The 22,798-nt window shown below is 50.8% G+C and overlaps 1 protein-coding gene across 1 annotated transcript in view; it reads left to right on the forward strand.

Moving 5' to 3' along the window:
- Positions 1–19,865, forward strand: part of PAQR5 (progestin and adipoQ receptor family member 5) — a 97,567-nt gene extending 77,702 nt beyond the window's left edge. Inside the window, exons 4-8 of the mRNA XM_055536845.1 lie at positions 2,410–2,615; positions 4,859–4,985; positions 11,486–11,582; positions 13,772–13,913; positions 17,240–19,865. Of these exons, the coding sequence (XP_055392820.1) occupies positions 2,410–2,615; positions 4,859–4,985; positions 11,486–11,582; positions 13,772–13,913; positions 17,240–17,481 (814 nt within the window). The 3' untranslated portion in view covers positions 17,482–19,865. The remainder of the gene's footprint in view (positions 1–2,409; positions 2,616–4,858; positions 4,986–11,485; positions 11,583–13,771; positions 13,914–17,239) is intronic.
- The last annotated feature ends 2,933 nt before the right edge of the window (positions 19,866–22,798 follow it).

Genomic DNA, 22,798 nt, shown 5'->3' on the forward strand with positions numbered 1-22,798 from the left:
AGGCCACCAGCCCCCTCACACCGCCACCGGCTGACACAGATGCGGCCCAGAGAAGGGCGTGGCTTGCTTATATCTCTTGGCAAGTTCTAGCACAGGCTAGTTTCTGGATTCCCCCTTCCGATTGTATGGAGGACCAGAGAGAGTAGGAAGGACCCCAGGGTGTGCTGCAGGTGGAGAAGGGCCCGAGGAAGGAGGCCTGCCCAGCCAGCAGTCAGACCCAGGCCAAAATGTGCAGAAGGCTGCTTGAGCCAGATGCATCAAGGGCAGAGAAGGGAGAGCTCAGGCTTGCTGTGGGATGGGACCACCTGCAAAGAAGCCCTAGGGCCTGCAGCCTGGCCAGGGAGGCAGCAAGATCTGCTCAAGGAGGCTCTTTGTCATTTTAAATTTAAGTAAAGGCAATGGCACCCCACTCCAGTACTCTTGCCTGGAAAATCCCATGGATGGAGGAGCCTGGTAGGCTGCAGTCCATGGGGTCGCTAAGAGTCAGCCACGACTGAGAGACTTCACTTTCACTTTTCACTTTCATGCACTGGAGAAGGAAATGGCAACCCACTCCAGTGTTCTTGCCTGGAGAATCCCAGGGACAGGGGAGCCTGGTGGGCTGCCGTCTATGGGGTCACACAGAGTTGGACACGATTGAAGCGACTTAGCAGCAGCAGCAGCAAACTTACGTAAGGGCTTCCTGGAGGCTCGGTGGTAAAATCTGCTTGCCAATGTAGGAAGCACTGTTTCGATCCCTGGGTCGGGAAGATCCCCTGGAATAGGAAATGGCAACCCACTCCAGGATTCTTGCCTGGGAAATCCCATCATGGACAGAGGAGCCTGGCGGGCTACAGTCCATAGGGTCACACAGAGTCAGACATGACTGAAGTAACTAAATAACAACAAAATTTAAGTAAAAAGTCTAAATGCTAATACACTGTAGCACTGCAGATGGGAATAGAGTTGGTGTCTTCCCGCGGCCCCTCTTGTCCTCTCTGGAGTGGCTGGGGTGACCTGCTGCTTGTAATCCTCCCAGGACGCTTTTCTAGAGACTGGAGCATCTGTGACGTGTGTGTGCACCCAGCTCCTGCTTCTCTCCTCCCTCTGCTCCTTTGTTGCTTCTGCCTCCTGTTCTCTGTCTGACCCCCACGCAATCCTCTCTGGCTTTCGTACAGCTGTGCAGTGTTCCATTTTCTGGATAAACCAGAGATGACTTGGGCTGTTTTGAAGTTTGTGTCACTACAAAGGGCCAGCCTGACTGTCCCTGTTGGTGGGGCTTGCGTTGCTGTATGCACATGCCTTTGTAGCCATTCTACAGCTGAGCCACGCTGGCCGGAGCGCCCCACGGGGCCCGACACCCCTGCACTGCCAGGGCCCTGAGAGCACAACAGGGAGCAGCAGGAGGGGCTTGGGGGAGCAGGAGAAAGATGCCCCAGGGCAGTGGGACTCGGGAATAATCCCGAGCTGATAAAAGGATACGTTTTGAACAGCAGAGGGAACAGATCACAAGTGTGGGCACAGATCACAAGTGTAGCCAGAGGATTAAGCGATGCTCCCACTGTTCCCCCATGAAAAGCTTTTAGTCCCTTCCCTGGGGGAGTTCGTGGGAAAGGGGCCTGACTCTCAAGGAGTGGTTTGTGGAAGTGAACAGCTTCTGCATGGAAGACCCCCTCACCTGGGTTATGGGTTGGGCAGGTCTGATGTGGATCTGTGCTGTGTCTCTTGGCTGAGACTGAGCCTTGGGACCAGGCCCCTCAGTGAAAGAGATGGTGATATTAATGGAAGAGTAGCATGGAAGAAGGGGGAGAAAACAGTCCCATTGCCTTCTAGACTTTCCAGACAGAGGGGTTGTTTCTCTTTGAGGGGTCTTCCCACAAGGGAAGCCTGACCAACCATGGAGAGAATAAGGCCAAAGCTGGATCCTATGAGGAATGGTTGAATGCACTGAGGTCCTTTAATGTGAAGTTCAGAGAAGGGGGGAGGGATTATGAAGACAGCTCTGAGATATTTGATGGGTTTGTTGTCTGTGGTGCTGATAGGGAGAACAAGGACTGATCCAGTGGAGAGCAATTCTAGGGAGATAGATGGCAGCTCAGTGAAACTTCCAAATACTCAGAACTGTCTTGGGAGGTGGTGAGCTCCCTGGCCCTGGAAGCATGCAAACCAAAAGTGGAGAGTCACCTGGGCAAGAAGCTGTAAGAGGGATCTGTCACCACATGCAGAGTATGCGGACTGGACCATTGCCCTTCCTGTATATGTCCAAACAATAAAGGACCCCCCTCACTCTTCCTTGCTCCTGGCATGTCAGCAAAAGGAGACCATATAGGGGCTGGTCATCCCAGGGAAAGGGAAGGTAGGCGATGGTCAGGTGAGGACTGTAAGAGGAGCCGTCAGCCTGAAGGTTGAGGGTGCACTCCTGTGTTCCAGGTTCTTCTCGTGGAGGTTTGTGAGCACCCTGCAAGTGACGGACATCCTGAATGATAGCTACTCCTGGCCTCTGCTCGTGTACATGGGCGCCAGCTGCTTGTTCCCCCTGGCATCCAGCTGTGCACACACCTTCAGCTCCATGTCCAGGAACGCCCGCCACATCTGCTACTTCCTGGACTATGGCGCTGTCAACCTCTTCAGCCTGGGTACGTGAGGCCCTGCTCTCGCCTTCTGTCCCCCGCGACAGAACCACCTGCCCCTTCCCCTGGGAGCTGGGGTCGCTGTGAGGCTCTGGTGCGCTTGCAGAAGGGTCGCCCCTGCCCAGGTGCCTGATGAGGGTTGTAAAAGAAACGTGTCCAGAGGTGTGCTGGCGAATACTGAACAACCAGCTCCATGGGGACAGAAGTCCCAGTCTGTGGTGATGGCAGATAGCTATGGTATATGTACTCCCGCCATGGCCGGCTTCCAGCCACCCACCCTGACAGCAGGGCCCTGAACTGTGGAGTATCATTATACCCATGCTACAGATGAGGACAGTAGAGGTGAGTTACCCAGATCACGAGGCTTGTAATGGGAGAGCCAGGGCCTGGGAGCCTCAGAGCCCCTGCCTGTGGCTTCCTCAAGTCCCCAGGCCTGGATCCACCTCCTTGGAGCTCCTTCAGTGATTCCCTCATTTCCATTCCGCACTGGGAACAGCTCCCTAGGAACAGTTCGTGCATCTTCCTCATCTGGTTTTCCAGTCCGTAGCTGAGAGTCTGACTTGGGGGTGTTCAGTAAACCTGAGAGGAAGGTCTAGTCAGCTGAGAGAGGCTGGGGGTCCACCTGGGACCCCCTTGTCTGCAGCCACCTCTCCTCCTCCGTGACCCTGCTGCAAACCGCCAATCCCTGGAGGGTGGCGTTTGCTCAGCTTCCTCCCTGGTGTCCAGCTGCTCCCCTCCCGCTCAGCCCTCCCGTGCATGTATGCTTTTACTAGACTCCGGCCATTTTAATCCCCTGCTTAAAATCCTTCAGTGGCCCCCACTGCCTGAAAGGGGATGTTCAATTTCATTGATCTGGCATCCGATGCTGTGTCCTGCTCCTGTTTCCTGGAGAGCCCCCTCTGCCCTCAAGCACCTGTCGGAACCTCCAAAGGGCCAGCGCCTTTGCTGCGCCCACCCATCCTCAGCGCCCACCTCACCCTGGAGCCTGGAGGCTCTCATCAGTTCTGCTTCCCACTACAGTTCTGGCAGGCACTGGGTCCCCTCTCCCCACTCTCGTGTCACCCATTGGCCCGGTCAGGACACAGACCACGTGCCTCCTGGGCCACATGGGAGCCTTCCCACGGTATCAGGCCGAGAGAAGGGTCTGGCTGTTCTCCTGGGGGCAGTTCCCAGCTGGAATCACACAGGTGACCTGCAGCAGTGGGAGCACTGTCCCAGGACGTGGCGATCCTTGGCCCTTTCTGCCTGTGGGACCCTGGGCACATCCCTCAGCTTCCCTAGATTTCAATGGTCAAATGGGAGCAAAGGCAGAGGCTGAACTTGTGTGGTTTGAGGCCTGCTTCAGCTTTGAACTCGGATTCCAAGTTCTCTTTATCTTTGGATAACAGGTGACCTTAGCCCTGACCTTAGGCCCTAAGCTGACAGATCTGTGGCTGCCTTTCCCAGAGGGACCTCGGCCCGGAGAGGCCCTCTGGTCCAGACCCCAGGACACGCCTGTCCCCTTTGAAAAGGACAATGCTGGTCCCTGTTCTTTCAAATAAAAGCTGCAGCAGGCAGGTGTCTAAAAGGTCCTTCAGTAACCCTTCTCTCACAAACTCCAAAACCTAAAACCACACAAAACGCCGAGGCTAGCCTCAAGTGCTCGGCCTCTTTGCCGACCTGTCCCTCAGCCCCCTGATGTGGCAGCCCTCCCCTCAGCAAGCGCTCTCCCTCCCTGCACTTTCTCCCCGACACCGTTGATTATTCCACAAGGAACACCCGTATCATCATCTCAGGGCAAAGCTGAGCACACGGGGGTGTCATCGTGGACCACAGCATGTGGTAAAAGCAGGGACTGGTGCTGCACGGCCTGTGTTTGAAGCTTGGCTTTGCTGCTTTCCAGCTGTGTGCCCCTGGGTGGGTTACCAAACCTCTCTGTGCTTCTGTTTCCTCATCTGTAAAATGAGGTTCAGTGCAGGACTGATGTCCGAGGGTGGCTGTAAACATTATGTGAGTTAATACCTGTCAAGCCCTTGGAGCAGCACTGGGCTCCCAGAACAATTCTCAGGGTGGGATCCGGGTGGGCAGAGAAGAGAGATGGGGACGTACAGGCTGGGAGGGATGATGGCATAGCGAGGGTGGGGTGCAGGACTGCTCATGGTCTGTGGGGTGATGGGGCTCAGCCAGATGCAGGGCGGGGTGGTCTTCCCAGGGAGTCCAGACAGTGCTGAGTCCTGGCTTCTTGCCCAAGGCTGGTTTTGCTCCTCCAGGCTGTGCCATCGCCTACTCTGCCTATGTTTTCCCGGACACGCTGGTGAGCACCACCTTCCATGACTACTACCTGACCCTGGCTGTGCTGAACACCATCGTTAGCATCTGGCTCTCCTGCTACTCCAGGTACCCGGCTGCTCTGCCACGGATGGGATGGGGCGAGGGGACGGGTGGTGGTGGAGCACGTGGCTCCCTGGACTGCTGGAGGGGACAGGGGGAGAGGTGCTCGGGAGCCTGGGGCTCAGTTCCAGATGGACTTCCAGTGGCCGGGCGGGACCGGCTTCACAGGCACACAGCCTGCGCAGGTGCTCAGGGCCCCATGATCAAGAGGGCTTCAAACTTGGCTAATGCCCTGCTGCTGTTGTTTTGAAATACTTAGTGATTTTTGAACAAGGGGGTCCCGTCATTGCCCTGCAAATGATATAGCTGGTCCTGTTGCTGAACGAGTCACTTACCCTCCTTGAACCTCAGTTTGCTTATCTATAAAATGGGGTCAAGGGAGTTCCCTGGAAGTTCAGTGGGTAAAACGTGGCCCTTTCACTTCTGTGGACTGGGCTCAATTCCTGGTTGCGGAACTAAGATTCTACAAGCCATGTGGCTTTGGCCAAAAAGAAAAATAAAAATGGGGTCAACACAGCTATCCTGTGAGATGGGTGTAATATATCCAGAACACTTGGCACAAGCCTGGCCCGGAGGAGGCACTCCATAAACAGGTGGTCTGCTAATAGGAGCTGAGAGGGGCCTGCCTCTGGACACAGGCACACCTTAGAGATACTGCAAAGATATCAACTTCGCAGTAGGCAAGTCATTGAACTTTCTGGTTTCCCAGTGCATGTAAAAGTGGAATTTATACTATAGTCTATTCAGTGTGCAAGAGCATTATGTCTAAGGAAACAGTGTACACATCTTAATTTAAAAATATGCTACTGCTAAAAAAAAGTGCTATCATCTGTCAACACAGGGTTACCACAAAACTTCAATTTGCAAAAAGCCACAATAAAGCAAAGTACAAGAAGATATGCGTGTGTGTGATGCACGACAGACGACATTCAAATGTCTGACACATCCCCAGGGGAAGCCTGATGGCCATGAGTCATGCCCAGCTCACTGGCTCTAATTCTATTTTTTTTTTTTTTTCCTTTCACTCAAGGAAGCTCACTAGGGTGTGAGTACAACGGGCATTTTTTAGGATAACTACTCTAGATTATTCAGCTTTTGGTAAAAAAACAAACTACCCAAAATGACTTCGGAAACCTCTCAAAGGATGGCGTTGGGGTAACATTCCTGTGTAGACGGTGCCAGGTGCTGGGGGCCTTCCATGGTGGGTTAGCAAGAACGCCAAGGAAGGCTGGCAGTCCTGACCACCCATGCCCCCAGCCTGTGCCTCTCCTGAGCCCTGGCCTTGCAGCATTCTTGTTCCTGGCAGCCGTAGCTCTTCCCTCCCCAGGAGAAAACCGCAGGGGTCGGGGTGGCAAGGTACGCTTCTGCAACTTCCCCACAGTGATTTTGGCTCCAGCTTTCTTTGGGGGACACTGGGTTTTGTGGGACCCAGAGGTAGGCAGATTTTCCAAACTTGACAAGCTGCTTTTCTTTAAAAGTCAGAGAGTGGAGCCTTAAACAGCATCGGGAATGCTTGCCCCAACTTGCCTTCCCCTCACCTGTCCTGAGGCAGGTGGCAGCGTGGAGCTGCTTTCCATGGGGGTGAGTCTCGTTTGCAGGCTCAGTCTCAAGACTGGGTTTTGTGTTGCTTCATCTGGTGGGAAGGCCTGGGGTGTGGGGGGGGCGAGGTAAACCCTCTCTGGGGGAATGTGGAGATAAGTGCGGTTCAGTCCTTGTCCTCATAGAGTGCCCCGTGGAGTATGAGCAGCAGACTGCAGACCTCCAAAACGTCTAGACTGAATCAACATTTTCTTTAAGGGCCAGAGGATAGGGTTTTTTTTTTTTTTTTTTTTTAAAAAAAGCATGTAGCATTACATGCTACATAACATAACATATAACATAGCATATAACACTGCAAATAATGATAATACGAAATGACACCTGCTTGGATAGCCAGGGTTCTGTGAAGCAGCCTTAGAATCGAGCATTGAAGAAGGCTGAACACTTTCGCTGGAGAAGAGGGAAGGGCATTTTGGACAGAGCCGAGAGCCTGAACGGGTGAGGGCCTGGCGAGGATGGGACGGCACTGGGGGACAGCAAGGAGCTTCAGAGTTGCCAGAGCCTGTGCAGCTGGCAGGGGAGGGGGGTAGAGGCTGGAAGAGCGAGCCAGAGGTGGGGGATCGGAGGCTCCTCGTGTGTCCTACAGAGGACTGGCCTTGTGCTCAGAAAGGACAGTGAACTTCATAGGAAGACAGCTCTGTGGACTCAGCCACTGTGTCCTGTGGGGCTCAGTGGGGGCTCAGGGAACAGGAAGGGAGAAGGAAGCAAATGCCACATGCTTGGAGCCAAGGATAGAGTGGGACGTCCCCCTGTGGGCCCATCCAGCTTCCTTCGCGTCTCGTCCTCTCTCCTTCCCATGTGCTGGTGGATCCCTGCTCTTACAAGACCCGTCCCCTTTGTTTTCATTCTCTGTCTTTGTCTTCGGTGTCTGAGGAGGAGGGCTCATGCGTGTGTGGGGAGGGACTTTGTCCTGATTAACTGCAGGGGAAGCAGCGGAGGCAGGCGAGGACTGTCTTGAGGCCCAGCTTCACAGGCTTGCTGTGTGGCCTTGGGCCAGTCTTGGCCCTTAAGCAGGGGCCCCTGAGAAGAAGTTCCCTGGGTTCCTTCTGTTTAGGCATCTATGATACCAGCTTCAGTGCCTTTTCCAAGGTTCCTCTCCGTGCCTTCTCCCCCGCATCCCCCAGGCCCACCCCTGCCTCTCCCACCTGCTGTATCAGTCTGTGGAATGGCTAGGAGGCCAAGAACCACCTCTTTTCCTGAGCGCAAAAGAGACCATGGAGCTCATGAGTTGTTCTTTAGTTATCCACATGCTTCGCAGAGTAGTGTGGTCCAAATGGCCTTCATTCCCACATAATACATGTCCTTTAGGTAAATTCCACATAGAGAGCTGGGAGCTTCCCATGTGGCTCAGTGATAAAGAATCCACCTGCAATGCAGGAGATGCGGGTTTGATCCCTGGGTCAGGAAGATCCCCTGGAGGAGGAATGACAACCCACTGCAGTATTCTTGTCTGGAGAATCCCATGGACAGAGGGACCTGGTGGGCTACAGTCCATGGGGGCGCATAGAGTCGGACACGACTTAGAGACTAAGCAACAACAATCATGGAATTTAGTTCAAAGGAACACGTTCCGGAAAACTGCCTTCTTGCTCCTTAGTGTTTACGGGGGAAATGGCAGAACATATGACCTCTCTGTGGCTCTTGGAGCCAGGTGGGTGTGACAGAGACCCTGCCTGCTCATACCTACTGACCACCTGCAAGCCCAGGAAGCATCGCCACTCGCTCAGGAATGGTAGTTACACGTGTTTGCTGTGCATCACGAGTCCCTGTGGGTACTTTTCCAGTCATCCATCCAGGGCATCCAGCAATTGGTTTTTTAGACACGTGCTCGCTCTGTGGAACACCGTGTGGTCAGTGCTGTGAGGGAGAGATGGGTTTTCGTCCCTGGTGGGATGTGAGCTGTGCTGTGAGCGCCGTGCCTTGGCAATGGTGCTGGGCAGCTCAGAGTGGCCTGGGGCAGGCCTGGAAGAGGGTTTGGAGGTCAGAGGTGGAGACAGGAGGCTTAGCAGACAGTGGTTCCCAGACACATCCAGAGGTCAGAGGGCTCAGCCAGATGATAGACTGCTGCTGGGGCCAATGGTCAGCACGTGGAAATGTCCACATTCCTGTTATGTCATCCACACAACAACAAAACAGCCATAATACCACCCCCCTGCCCCCTCTGCGTGCACGCAGGCGCGCACACACACGCACCTCGGCAATAGAATGATGTTTCCAAAGGCCCACTTGTTTCAAGCGTAGTTCTGGAATTCACTTGCACATCTGTCCAGCTTTGTTGCAACAGGATTTATCGGGTTTTAGACTAGACTGGTATTGTATCAGCGCTTTCTTGGTGGAGGCTTCTCTCGAAATCCAATGTTTCCTGCCCACCTGGTTCTAGGCAGAGGAGGCCTGACTCCCCGACTCCCAGCCTTGGGGGACAGGCATTGCCTTACCAGGCGAGGCTTTGGAGACTCGGGCGTGGTGTGCTTTGGAGAATGCCATGGCTCCTTCCCCTCCTTCTGGCTGTGGCGACACCCTGTGGCCTGATCTGGAATTGCACTTTGGTGGTGGGAGGCCCACCGTCTTTGTAGCTGCTGGCCCTTCTGCCTCTTGTTCTCTGTTGCTCTCTTCTGTTCTGCTTTTTCTCCTTTTTCCCTCTGTAGACTCGGCTTGACAGCTGGAGAGGCTGGTTCGTTTGCCCTTGGGGAAGTACTTTATCAGGCCGGGCGCCATGTCTCAAGTCGCAGGAAATCCGTGTTTTGGGGGATGGCCCTCGCCAACCAGAGCCAGCTTTCTTCCTGTGTAAGTGGCCACAGAGAGAGCGTGCTTTAAGAGCAAGTCTCTTCGCACCCAGAGGTGATAGGCGGTGGCAGAGCATGGGGAGGGAGGGAGCAGGCTTGCATGGTCGGGCAGGGTCGGCCAGCGTAGACTGAGAAGGTCCTACGAAAGATGGGCTCTGACTTGGAGCAGTGGAAGTGTGTTCCGTTCGCCTCCTGGGGCAGAGGGGTGTCCGTAAGAGCAGAGTCTGGGGAGTGGTCTGAGACCTGCCCAAGGGGAGAGGGTGGGAAGCCAACCAAACGTCCTGGCTGTAAATCCTGGCTTTGCCTCTTTCTAGCTCAGCTGATTTTAGGCAAATCACCCAGAAGTTGTCTGTTCCCTCCTGTTCTATTTTCTGTACCACGTGGCTACAAGATGGGGAGAGGGAGAGGATGGGTCCTACAACACATTTTTTTAAAAAATGCTGCTATTTCGTGAGTGTTACTCTGTGCTCTGCACAGCTGTAATCTCCTAGTGAGCATCATTTGATGAAACCCTTGCAACAAGCCCATAAGGGATTCTGTAGTCATCCCCATGGTACACACGAGGATTCTGGGGCACAGGAGGGTTACATCACATGCTGGATGAGATGGTCACAAAGGTCAGGGACTGGACCAGACTCAAGAGTGTCCAAGACAAACACTGTTGCCAGATCGTGATCCTGTGCCTATCCCAGGGTTTGTGGTTTCCTCCAAGGCCGGGGTTCTGTTCTGGGGGATGATGAGTTGAGGTCCCTTATTTCTCCTCCTCCTCTTTGAGCTTCTCTTCCTTCTCTGCCCAGTGTTCACAGGGTCAGAAAAGAAGAAGGGACATGCCCATGGGCTTGAGTGAAGTAGAAGCTCATCTCTGGGGGTTATGGGGCTTCTCAGGGTCCATGGTGAACAGGGGTCCCCAGGCTGGGCTGCCAAGCATATGCCCACATCCTCAGGCACACTTCTGAGCCGGATGCTGGAGATGGAGAGCCGAGCAGACCCAGCTCCACCCTTGAGGAGGGTTCCCTGACCACCTTGGAGGCAGATGAGGGTGTCTCTGCCGTATTCTGTGCCAGAGGATGTGGGCACAGTGGGGCTCATAGTTGGGTGCCTGCACTGGCATATAGAGGATGTGAGGATCCTGCTGGAAGAGACGGACCCGGGCTGGGGGAACAGCAGACCCTGTTTGGTGGAGAAGGGGCAGGCAAGTGGGCTGGGACAGGGCACCTGGGGAACAGAAGTGAGGGGCAGACCCCACCAGAGAGCGTGATGAGGGGCAGAACTGTCAAGAAGGGCTGGAGGGCCCCAGTGCCCCCATTATCTTACAGGCTGCCCTGTAACAGCCACCCTACAAGCCTCAACACCCTGGCTCTGCATATCACCTTTGCCGGGGCAGGCTCTGGCCTCACAGTCCTTGCGTCCCCAGGGAGAACCCAGCCCCCACAGTACGATGTGGTATTGAAGCGGGTACCTGCCCTGCCACCCGGCCCAGCCTGGGAGTGTGAGCTCTCCCTTGCCCGAGCCCCAGCTCAGGGCTGCGGTTTTGTATGGAGCCTCTCCTTCAACTCAAAGAAGGAAGGCCCATGCTTGGCCAGTTTCCCCAGCCCAGGATTCCTGTGTGTGTTATTAAATATTCCAGAAATCTCTTGTCATTAAACATCTAATTGTACCCAGGGCTTTTGCAGGGGAATCACCTGGCGACTCTGACTAGTTAAGCATCTCAACCTTCGCAGAGGTGCTGGCCCCAGGAGACTGTGCATTTGGGCCCGCCCATGCGCCACAGTCTGTCTCTGCTGGTGGCTACTGGTCTGACTTCTGGAAGGCCCTGTGGCAGTTAGACAACTTGTCCCTCGAAGGTTTTTTGCTCCATGCCTCCTCCCTGATTTTGGATACCATTGCTTCTTATGGTGCAGGGAGATGGCGCCTCCGAACTCTTTTCACATCTGAGATGGAGCCCTTCCCAGGGGGGCTGGTGGTAGAAGTGGAGAGGGCTGGTGGGGAAGCTGCTGGCAGAGGGAGGAGTTTGTGCGCAGATGGTTTTCTGTGGGTTACTCGGCCTTGGCTATTTTTAGTGTGTGTTATTGATTGAAACTCCCTTTCATTCTCATTTCTCCCCCATTTCCTTTCCTGATTTAGGTTTTTTGAGATACAGAAGCCCGGGCTCTGTAAGATGCTTCGTGTCCTGGCCTTTGCTTTTCCCTACACCTGGGACTCCCTTCCTGTCTTATTCAGGGTAAGGGCCCTGCTCTGACCCCTCTCTGTCTGTTGGCAACACCAGGGAATCGATTGTGTCCTGAGCTCTGGGGATCAGATGCTGTCCTGGTCGCAGGAGAACACATGGGCGCAGAGCCCCACGTGCTCCCTTATTGGCACTCACAGACCAGTTAGGCGGCACGGACAGAGGCCCTGATGGGCATAGGCTGCCACCACCTACCACGGGCACTAGGTGGGTGGCGCCAGGAGATGCATCAGTGGCCAGTGCTACCCGGAGGCTCAGGAGCAGTCTCGGAGGACTGGGCAGGAGAGGCAGTCTGGGGTTTAGTAGAGTGAGCAGGAGAGTGGGCTCTGGAGGCAAATCTCTACTATTCATTCACTGCAAGACTTCGGGCAGGCTTTCTACCATCTCTGTGTCTCGACTTCCCTCATCTGTAAAATGGCCTGGTAATAACACCACCTTGTGTCAGGCTATGGGGAGGATTACATGAGATAATGTGTACAGTGCTAGCTGGTGGTGAGAGTCCCATAAATGCATTATTATATATTATCATCAATTAACATAGACGTAGTAGGGAAGGAAAGCATATGACTGAAGGTCTTAAAGGATAGATGGGAATTAGATGGTGAACACAAAGGAAGAGGGTATAGGAGGGAAGACAAGAAGAAGGCAAGTTCACATACTCTCAGATGGCCGTGCGTTCAAATCCCAGTCCCACTGCTCACTGGCTGTGTGACATTAGGCAGTGAACAAAACCTCTCTGAGCCTCAGTTTCCTTGTCTTTAAATGAGGCTGACATCCCCTCCTTCACAGGGGGGTAGAGGAGGAGTCATCAAGTGAACAGACCTGATGGGCTCAGCAGTTCCAGGCCCCACCCCGAGGGTGGAGGCAGTGTAAGAGTCTGGTGCGCGGCGGAGATGGCAGAGCCCAGGGCTGAAGGGGAGGGGTCAGGCTGGCTCCACCAGCTGAGACACTGAGCCTGTGCCCCGTGCTCAGCCCGTGTGGGTCTGGGGAGACCAGAAAGGGGGATGCAGCCCACTCCGTTGAATCCTCCCTGGAGGACACAGATCACACCCAGGAAACCAGCGCAGAGAGAGCAAGCCAGCCCCGCAGGCCACCCCTGCAAACAGCACCGCTTCTTGTCAGGATGAGTGCTGGACGCTCCTGGCACTCGGCCGCGTCAGACTCCGGGCAGTGGGGGAGGAGGGGTCTTAGCCTGTACGGTGCTGTGGCTGAGCACTCAGGCTCTGCAAATGAGCCTGACTTCTCTACTAATTAGTGGTTGGCAAGTCACCTTCCAGCCCAGTACTCTCATCTGCAAAATGGGAGAAATGGAGTCTTTCGTGTGGTCATTGTTGAGGCTCCGGTGAAGTGATGCACACAGAAGGCCTGGCCTGGTGCCCTCGTAGGTGGTGGCTGACGCTATTTTTAACAATCGTACAAAAACCCTACCAGACTCCAAACCAGGATAATGTCCGTAATTAATAGTTTTTGATGACTCAGAAGGCCTTCCAGGAATTCCTAGGCCTTAAAGCCTTAATTAAGAGCATCAGTTCAAGGGATGTGCTGGTTAAAAGTGAGTTTAAGTGTGAATGGGCCAGTTTTTTTTTTTTACTTACATTTTAGCCCCGGGATGGGGGTGGGGCAGAGTAGTGATACATCTAGCAGGATTTTTTTTCCCTTTCCTTTTCTCTTCACTTCTGTTGTTTTCCTTTCCTTCCTTCCTTTCTTCATTTTTTTTTTTTTTTTTTTTTTGGTAACTAAATAACCCAAAGGCTCTCTTGAGCATGTAGGGGGTTAAAATACAGTTACCTTAGGTCTCAGTTGCTCACACTCAGAACAGGAAACCTGCCCACACAGGCCCTGTGAGGTCCCTTTCCAAGCACAGACGCCGTGAGGGAACGGCCTTGGCGCACAGAGTCCACTCGTGTGCGTGGGGAGGTCTACAGACCTCCTCTCAAGCCCTGATGTTTCTTTCTGTCTTTAAGCTTTTCATTTTGCGCTGGAGTATAGTTGATTTACAGTGTTGTGTTAGTTTCAGGCGTACAGTAAAGTGATTCAGGGATACATAAACAGGTATCTATTCCTTTTCAAGCTCTTTTCCCGTTTTGGTTTTTGCAGCATGTTGAGCAGAGTCCCCTGTGCTATACAGTAGGTCCCTGTAGGCTATCCATGTTAAGGCTTGGCGTTTCTTTAAATACCTGCAGGTATTCCTGCTCCCCAGGGAGAGTGCAGAGAACGAAGCCACCGTGTACCACCAGAAGCACGTGGCCATGACCCTCCTGGCCTCTTTCTTCTACTCTGCGCATCTGCCGGAGCGCCTGGCCCCTGGACGCTTCGACTACATCGGTGAGCGCGGTGGCCCCACTGCCCGGGGGCTCCCATCCCTGACAGCTGTACTATAGCTGCCAAGGGGAGGCGGGGGCAGGGCAGGAAGCAAATCCCCGGGAAGTTGTCCAGGCCCAGGCCAAGGTGAGTGAAATTGTCAGGTGACAGAGGCCAGGATGTGCACAGACCATGGATGCCCAGGGAGGGTGGTGGAGGATGCAGAGAAGGTGGGTCTAGGATTCTAAAGCATTTCTGGAGGGTCTGGGGACAGGAGAGTCCCATTATTACCTTGAACGTGAAATCCCATTATTAAGTGACCATGGAAGGCAGCTGTAAAGAGGAAGAGGAAAGACAGGGTACAGAAGGCTCTGAGGGTACCAGCCGGCGGGGGGCGGGCAGTGCCAAGGAGAGGAAAGAGTGTCTCATTCAGGTGGGTGTGATGGTGCCAGGAATCGTGGTAGAGCAGTGGTTCCCAGACTCAGCAGTTCCCAGTCTGGACGAGTAGTCTCAGCCTCAGCTGGGAGCGTGTGGATCTCAGCCCCCACCCCCAAGACATCCCGCTGGGGTGGGCCCAGCACTCGCTCAGAAGCCGAGTGCTTCTTCAGGTGAGCCTGAACGTGCTCAAGCCAGAGAAGCCATGTGGTGAAGAGGAGGCGTCAGAGCTACAGGGGTGTATACCTGCTGGCAGGGTTCCTTCCCCTCTGTCGAGGGACGTGGGTAGCGCTGTGCAACGTGTCTCCTCCACCCTGGCTCTGGGACTGGCTGGAGGAGGGAGCCTTGGGCCACTTCTGGTGAGGCTGAGGGGTCCTGGGATGGGAGCTCCTTGGATAAGCCACCGTGAAGATCTAGGTCCTCATCCCAGGGTAGCGAGCAGGAACCTCGGTTCTCCCCAGGCCCATTTTATCCATGAGTTTCCATCTTCTACCCAAGAAACGTGGCCACATTTTGCTTTGACAAGAGTTTCATCTCCTTTATTCCTTCTCCTCTGCCAGAAGGGATCACATGAGCAAAATGGTTAGAGGGCAGATTTCAAAAAAGGAGGGAGATGAGAGGGCCAGGGGATTGGAACCTGCCCAAGGAGCCTGCCCAGCATGTCCACCTCCCTAGCCCCAGCCCAGCCAGAGGAAATACAGCTGATCATGTACAAAGTCTGGGGTCAGCAGGAAAAACATAAAGAGACGCTGGGCCTTATTTTGCCAACTCTGGCTTCTTAATAACATTTTATTTACTCACCTCTACCCTGTCCCTTTGGGTCTAGAGCAGAAAGACACTCCAGTGGGGGGACATGGCAGAGATGGCAGATAACGACAACATCTTAAACAAGGGCTTTGGAAAGATCTCTGTCCTTAAATAACAGAGTCAGCCAGATTTTGAGCTTCCTCCCCAATGCCCACAGGAAGCTCCTCCCTCTTCCTGCCAGACGGGATTGTTGACTTTTCCTGCAGGCACATTTCACATCCGTCCAGTGCTCTTGGCTCTTCGTCTGTTTGACTCCTGCCCTGATGGAGACAGGTTTGTGCCTCAGTTGGTGAGCACAGCTGGTCACTTCCTACTGCTTGGCCCTGTGTCCTTGGAGAGTACGGTTCTCAGCTGGATAAGCAACCACTTCTGCCGCAAAACACACAGATTTGGAAATTGTACACAGTATGTGTACACAGTAGTATGGCTTGAGTGAGGCAGGGGCGGCCCCTCCAGGCACAGTATCTCCCTGGGGGATGCAGGCTGGGGTGCTGGCAGCTCCTTGCCCTAAGGAAGTCATTGGTCACTCATTCAACTTTCCTGCATCTTCATTCACGACTTGGATCTGGCTCATTAGGGCAGATGGCCAGGCTGGTCCCTTCTGTGGACACATTTATTGAATACTTGCTATAGGATAAATCTTGGGGGTACAACACTGAATTCTTTTTTTTTTTAACTGAGGAGGGTCCTTATTTAACTCTTGTATTAGTCTGCTAGTGCTGCCGTAACAAAGAACCACAGACTGCGTGGCTGATACAAAAGAAGTTTATTTTCTCATAATCCAGAGGTTAGAAGCCCAAGATCAAGGGGATGGCAGGGTTGGTTTCTTCCAAGTCCTCTCTCCTTGGCTTGCCAGGGGCCATCTCCATTTCTTTTCACATGATCTCTCCTCTGTGTACGTGTACATCCTAATCTCCTCTTCTTATAAAGATACCAGAGCGGGTCCCATGCTAGTGACCTCGTATTAACTTAATTGTCTTTTAAAAACCTTATCTCCAAATATGGTCACATTCTCAGGTACTGGGAGTTAAGACTTTCAACATGTGAATTTGGGAGGGGGAGATACAATCAGCCCATGAAACAGGCAGGCTTCTCATCTTACTCCTGGTTTCTGTACCCCCAGGCAATCCCCAGCCCTGGGCAATGGACTCCTTTTCTCACCAACTACCAAGTCAGTACCTCCCTGCGCACCGCACCCACCCTCCACTGGGCTCCCACCCTCTGGGGATGCATACATGCTGACTGGGGTCCTGTGAGTTATCAGAGAGAAGGACCCCCTCATTGTGTCTGGGACTAACCAGCAGTAGGGGGAGGAGCATCTCACAAGTGGTCAGCAGAAAATCTGGCTGGCTTCCCCTTTGATACTGAAGTCAGGATCAGAACTGACTGGTGACGGCTCTCAAGAGGTAAACTTTAGTAGGACTTTCTCATGTGAAAAGCGGGACTGGTGGATAAGTTGTTTTAAAAATGGATTTGGTTTTCTCTGATGGCCTTTTTATTTTTCTCATATGATATTTTAAAAATAAAAACTTAATAGTATATATCACACATGGGCTTCCCAGGTGGCGCTAGTGGTAAAGAATCCACCTGCCAATGCGGGAGACACAGGAGTCACGGGTTTGATCCCTGAGTTGGGAAGATCCCCTGGAGGAAGGCATGGAAACCCACTCCATTATTCTTGCCTGGAAAATTCCATGGACAGAGGAGCCTGGCAGACTGCAGTCCATGGGGTCGCAAAGAGTCAGACACAACTGAGCGACTGAGAACACACACACACACACACACACACGTTATATATAACATAATACCCTGATTTCAAGTGCACAATTCAATCTTTTTTTTTTCTTTTTAGCAAATTTACCACATTGTATAACGATCACCATATATGAGTTTTAGAACATTTTCATCATCCCAGTAAGATCCTTCCTGCCCATGTACTGTTAATCCCAGCTCCCTGTCTCAGGGATGTGCCTTTTCCGGACAGTGGGTATCTTGCATCTAGCTTCTTTTACTCCACAGTGTTTTTAGCACGCATGCCATAGAATGTTATCAGTAGTCCATTCCCTGTTTATTGCTGATTTTGGTGGCCTTTTGTGTGTTTGCTTTAGGTCACAGCCACCAGCTGTTTCACGTGTGTGTGATCCTGGCCACACACATGCAGATGGAAGCCATCCTTCTGGACAAGACTCTGAGGAAGGAATGGCTGCTGATGCACTGCAGGCCCCTGGTGTTCGCCCAGATAGCCGGAGCCATACTTCTGTGCCTCGTCTTCAGCCTCAGCAACATAGTTTATTTCTCAGCTGCTCTGTATCGGATTCCCGAGCCGGAATTACATAAAAAGGAAACCTGATTCATACCATAAGCTTTTCGTACCAAATGTCAGCATTAAGCTACAACACCCTAACTACCATAAGCCAATGGCATGGTCCCAGTTTGCAGTGGCCTAAAATATTTAGAATGCTTGATATCTTGGCATTTTTGAGCGGGTTCAGGTCAATAAGGTGTTTAACTGGGGACATTTCTCTAGATGTGCATTGGATTCTCTAAGTACGATTTTAAAAGGGGGACATGGGTTCAAGTCAGTCCTCATTCATGCAAATCATTATTTCATTTAGCTTTTAATTTATTTAAAGTATGTTCTCCGATTCTATTTAAACAGCTGGATTAGGCATTACCACCCTTGTAGCTTTACTATTAAATAGTTGGATTAAGCCTTACTACCCATGAAGTATTACTCTTGGAAAATGGAACACGCTTCATCTGATGAGTTTCATGTAGCAAAGCCTCTCCTACCACAGTGGAGGAGTATGAGCTGGGAAGGTCAGTCAGGGAACCTGAGAAAACGGAAACTGAGTCTGCGGGAGCTGTGGGGTCTGGGAAGGCATTCCAGAATGAACAAACCTGGTTTGGGGAGGGGTCTTTTTCCTTTCCCCACCTAGTGAAGGAAATGAATTGAAAGAGCGCCCTCTTTCCCCCGCAAGTCCATTCTGCTTCACCATAGAAGGTTCCCATGCCATTATGGACTTGGATTTTGTTGAAAGTTCACAGCCTGTGGCTGGGTGTCATATGCTCTGTTTTGCTCTGTTTTCTTGTTGCCAGCTTGATGCTGTGAAGTATTATGCAGCACAGGTAAAGTGTGTTACCTAGAGGGCACTAACTGAATTAATCCCAATTGGTTGTACTCATCTATCACCCTTTAACCAATGACATCGCAATATTTGGGGAGGTGATACATTTAATGTTGCTTCAGCATTTCATATGTGCTGCAGAATTTAACGTTCATGTGCAGAGGGTACTAAAGACTTTGCCAAAAGAATGGAAACACTTGGTGAGCTTGTGATAAATGTAGATCCCCCAGGCAAATCAGGAGACGCTGCTTTACTAGTTTAAAATGTTGGTTTCCTGCAGAAGGTCTGTACTGGGACAAGTTCCCCAGGTGATTGTCAGGAGGGTCATGGGCCAAACTTGCAGAAATGCCGGTGTCACGAGTTCCAGAATGCCCAGGGCCCATCAGCTGTGTTTTGATTGGTCCAACTTTCAGCAGCTCACCACCTAAGGCTGTGTCCTCTGCTTTTCACTCTGTGGAGTACTGAAACACTGAATATTTTCTCATCTGTTGCAGTACTCATTAAAAGTTCAGTATTTCGTGGTGTTTTCATAGAGTACAGAAATGCTGAGGCCCATTACTCCCTGACATGCACTTGCTGACGACTTAAGGGGCCATCCATCGCAATGCAGGAGCCTCTTCTGCTGACTCAGGAACACCCCAGTTTCTTAGAACACTGCCTCTATGGTTAACTGGCCCAGACGTTTGAATGACCTTGTAAGTTTAGCTCATCAGCTAATACTCTGAAGACAAGTAGCAATTTATATCGGATATGAGTGGTCAACAAATATGATTTCATTAGTTTTATTGTCTGTTTACTTCCTCTGGGGAAGGTAGACTGATAAAATTATATAGGCTGGTAAATTTTTGGTACATTAATTGCAAGCTGCACGACAAAATTTGTTTTTTTGGCAAGAGGTTGACACTATTACTGAAGTTGTACTCCAGCAGGGGTTCTGGGCTTCCATTTCATCTTACTGTAACTTCAGTTTTATGGTGGACAGAGGTACTAACTTTACGTACTCCATTTTAGTAATGCCAAAGACATGACGGTTTCTTAATTTTCCTGTTTATAGAAAGTAACATAAGGTTCTTCATTTAGCTCAGAAGTAGTTGAAAGATCACAGGTGACTAATCTGAAGGACTTTTAGAATATTTAGTCTTTGGTTACATTGCTTTTTCAGCATTGCTTAATGATGAAAATGAAATGTTAAATCAACAAAATAAGGCCAAGTGTTTCATAATGTTTTTATACATTTGGTAAACTTAGTCCCGTTGTATACTTTTGGACAGTGTTACAATTAACTTTTATAACAGTTTGCAGGACACTGATTTGGAAACTTATAATGATGAATGAGAATGTGTTCAAATATATTCATTTTCATTAAGTATTATGAATTCTAATGTGAATATAGTTTTGCTAAGCCATTCCAGAAATTTAAAAGACTGGCAGTGGGCCAGGTGAAAACCTCACTGGGAGGATGTCTTTTAATGTGTGTGTGTGCTCAGTTGTGTCCGACTCTGCAATCCCACAGACTATAGCCCACCAGGCTCCTCTCCATGAAATTTTCCAGGCAAGAATACTGGAGTGGATTGCTATTTCCTTCTCCAGGGGATCTTCCCAACACAGGAATGAACCCAGGTCTTTTGTGGCTCCTGCATTGGCAGGTGGGTTCTTTACCACTGAGCCACTTGGGAAGCCTTGTCTTTTAAGGTAGCAGTTCTCAATTTTTTTTTTTAACATCTCAGTACACTTTGGAGATATACCATATTCCCCCTGGTAGCGATTGCTCACCAAGACCCTGTCTCCTAAGGGGCGAGGGGAGCGGGCACACTCCTGAAGGGATGTACCTCTTCCCCCTCCCTTGGCTCGAGAAACACTACTCTAGAATTTACCGATCATTTTCATTGTGATAAAACTCAGGTATGCTTGGATGAGGCCATCTGGTCACTTGCCTCTTCCTTCAGTCACAAATGGAGAGTTTAATTTTTCTTGTGCAGTCTTTGGAGAGGAACGCTCCTTCTTTCCTAAAGACATGAATTTGTCAGACTCCCCTGGTGGTCCAGTGGTTGAGAATCCACTCCAATGTAGGGACACAGTGTGATCTCTGGTTCAGGAAGACCCCACATGCCTCAGACCAATGAAACCTGTGCACCATAACTGCTGAGCCTGAGCTCTAAGAGCCCAGGAGTTGTAACTACTGAACTGCTGAGCCTGAGTGCCCTGGGGCCCTTTCTCCACAAGAAGAGAAACCACTGCTATGAGAAGCCTGTGCATCACAACTGAAAAGTAGCCTGCACGCAGCAACAAAGACGCAATGCAGCTCCAAATAAACAAAATATACTTTTTAAAAAGACAAGAATAGGTCCTTGGTGATTAGAATTGGAAGTGGGATGTTTAGAAGGCTTTTGAATACAAAGTGATTTAGATATTTGGTCTGCAGCAATCTTTCTCAAAGTGTTTTTTGGAGAAGGAACTTAGTTCCCAGGAGTTATTCTGAGGATGACAGGATGCTGTTCTGGAAAAGAATGCTTTTGTCAGATGCATCAGAGAAACCTTTCATTCCCATCTGCTTTGTCCTGAATTTGGTTTGGCCATGGTACCCTTTATATATGAAACAGCTCTTAACCCTGTATATCAACACTTTGTAACATATTGTTGAATGCCAGCCTCTGATTTTCCAGTCGACAATCCATTATGAATGAAAAGGCAGAGACCTATTTCCAGACTTAGAGATGTTCTTCCAGCCTATACTAATGTTTGGTTTTCTTAAACTATGGTAGGAAAAATAAAATTTATTTATTATAGTAAAGTCCTGTTTCTCCTTTGACTTAGTTATGTTTCACCTACTATGCTGAAAACATGTTCACTCATCATGAAAAATAGATTCCTGTATATGTATAGATTGTGAAATCATTCACTGAATGTTTATTTAGTGCCAGGTATATATAAAACAAACACTGTCCTAAGAGTTGAGAATATAGAAGTGAAGAAAACCCAAACTGTCCTTCCCTCATGGAGATGATACACTGGTCAGCCAGTAGGACAGGAGATATAGATAAATTCAGATAATGGTAAGTGCTGGTGGCTTAGATGGTAAAGAATCCGCATCCAGTGTGGGAGACCAGGGTTTGATCCCTGGGTTTGGAAAATCCCTGGAGGAGGACATGGCAACCCACTCCAATATTGTTGCCTGTGAATCCCCATGGACAGAGAAGCCTGTGGGGATACAGTCCATGGGGTTGCGAAGAGTCGACTAAGTGACTAAGCACAGCACATCAAGAAAATAAGCCTGGGGACTTCCCTGGTGGTCCAATGATTTAGACTCCATGCTTCCACTTGAGAGTCCCTTGAACTGCAAGGAGATCCAACCAGTCCATCCTAAAGATCAGTCCTGGGTGTTCATTGGAAGGACTGATGTTGAAGCTGAAACTCCAATACTTTGGCCACCTGATGCGAAGAATCGACTCATTTGAAAAGACCCTGATGCTGGGAAAGATTGAGGGCAGGAGAAGGGGACGACAGAGGATGAGATGGTTGGATGGCATCACTGACTCAATGGACATGAGTTTGGGTAGACTCCAGGAGTTGGTGATAGACAGGGAGGCCTGGCGTGCTGCAGTTCATAGGGTCGCAAAGAGTTGGATACGAGTGAGTGAGTGAACTGAACTTCCACTGCAAGAGTTTGATCCCTGGTCCAGGGAACTAAGATCCTGCTCCCACTTGGTGTGGCCAAAAAAAAAAAAGAAGCCTGGTGAGGGAATAGGAAGGGGTGGGGTGAGGCAGCTGAGATTGGATAGCCACTCTGATAACCCGACATTTGAGGAGAAACTTAATGGAGCACTAGACCATTGAGGTATGACCTAAGTCAAATCCTTTCTGATTATATGGTATAAGAGAAAAATAGATTCAAGGGATTAGATCTGATAGAGTGCCTGAAGAACTATGGGTGGAGGTTCCTAACATTGTAGAGGAGGCAGTGATCAAAAGCGTCCTCAAGAAGAAGAAATGCAAACAGGCACAATAGTAGTTTGAGGAGCCCTTACAAATGGCCGAGAAAAGAGAAATGAAAGGTAAAGGAGAAAGGGAAAGATGTATCCATCTGAATGCAGAGTTCCAAAGAATACCAAGGAGAGATACGAAAGGCTTCCTAAATGATCAAAGAAATAGAGAAAACAGTAGAATTTGAAAGACTAGCGATCTCTTTGAGAAAATTGGAGATGCTAAAGAAATATTTCATGCAAAGATAGGCACAATAAAGTATAGAAACGGTATGAACCTAATAGAACCACAGTTCAGTTCAGTCACTCAGTTGTGTCCGACTCTTTGCGACCCCATGAACTGTGGCAGGCCAGGCCTCCCTGTCCATCACCAACTACCTGAGTTCACCCAAATCCATGTCCATCGAGTCGGTGATGCCATTCAGCCATCTCATCCTCTGTCATCCCTTCTCCTCTTGCCTTCACTCTTTCCCAGCATCAGGGTCTTTTCAAATGAATCAGCTCTTCATATCAGGTGGCCAAAGTATTGGAGGTTCAGCTTCAACATCAGTCCTTCCAA

Source organism: Bubalus kerabau, chromosome 10 (assembly GCF_029407905.1).
Source record: "Bubalus kerabau isolate K-KA32 ecotype Philippines breed swamp buffalo chromosome 10, PCC_UOA_SB_1v2, whole genome shotgun sequence".
Lineage (NCBI taxonomy): Eukaryota > Metazoa > Chordata > Mammalia > Artiodactyla > Bovidae > Bubalus > Bubalus kerabau.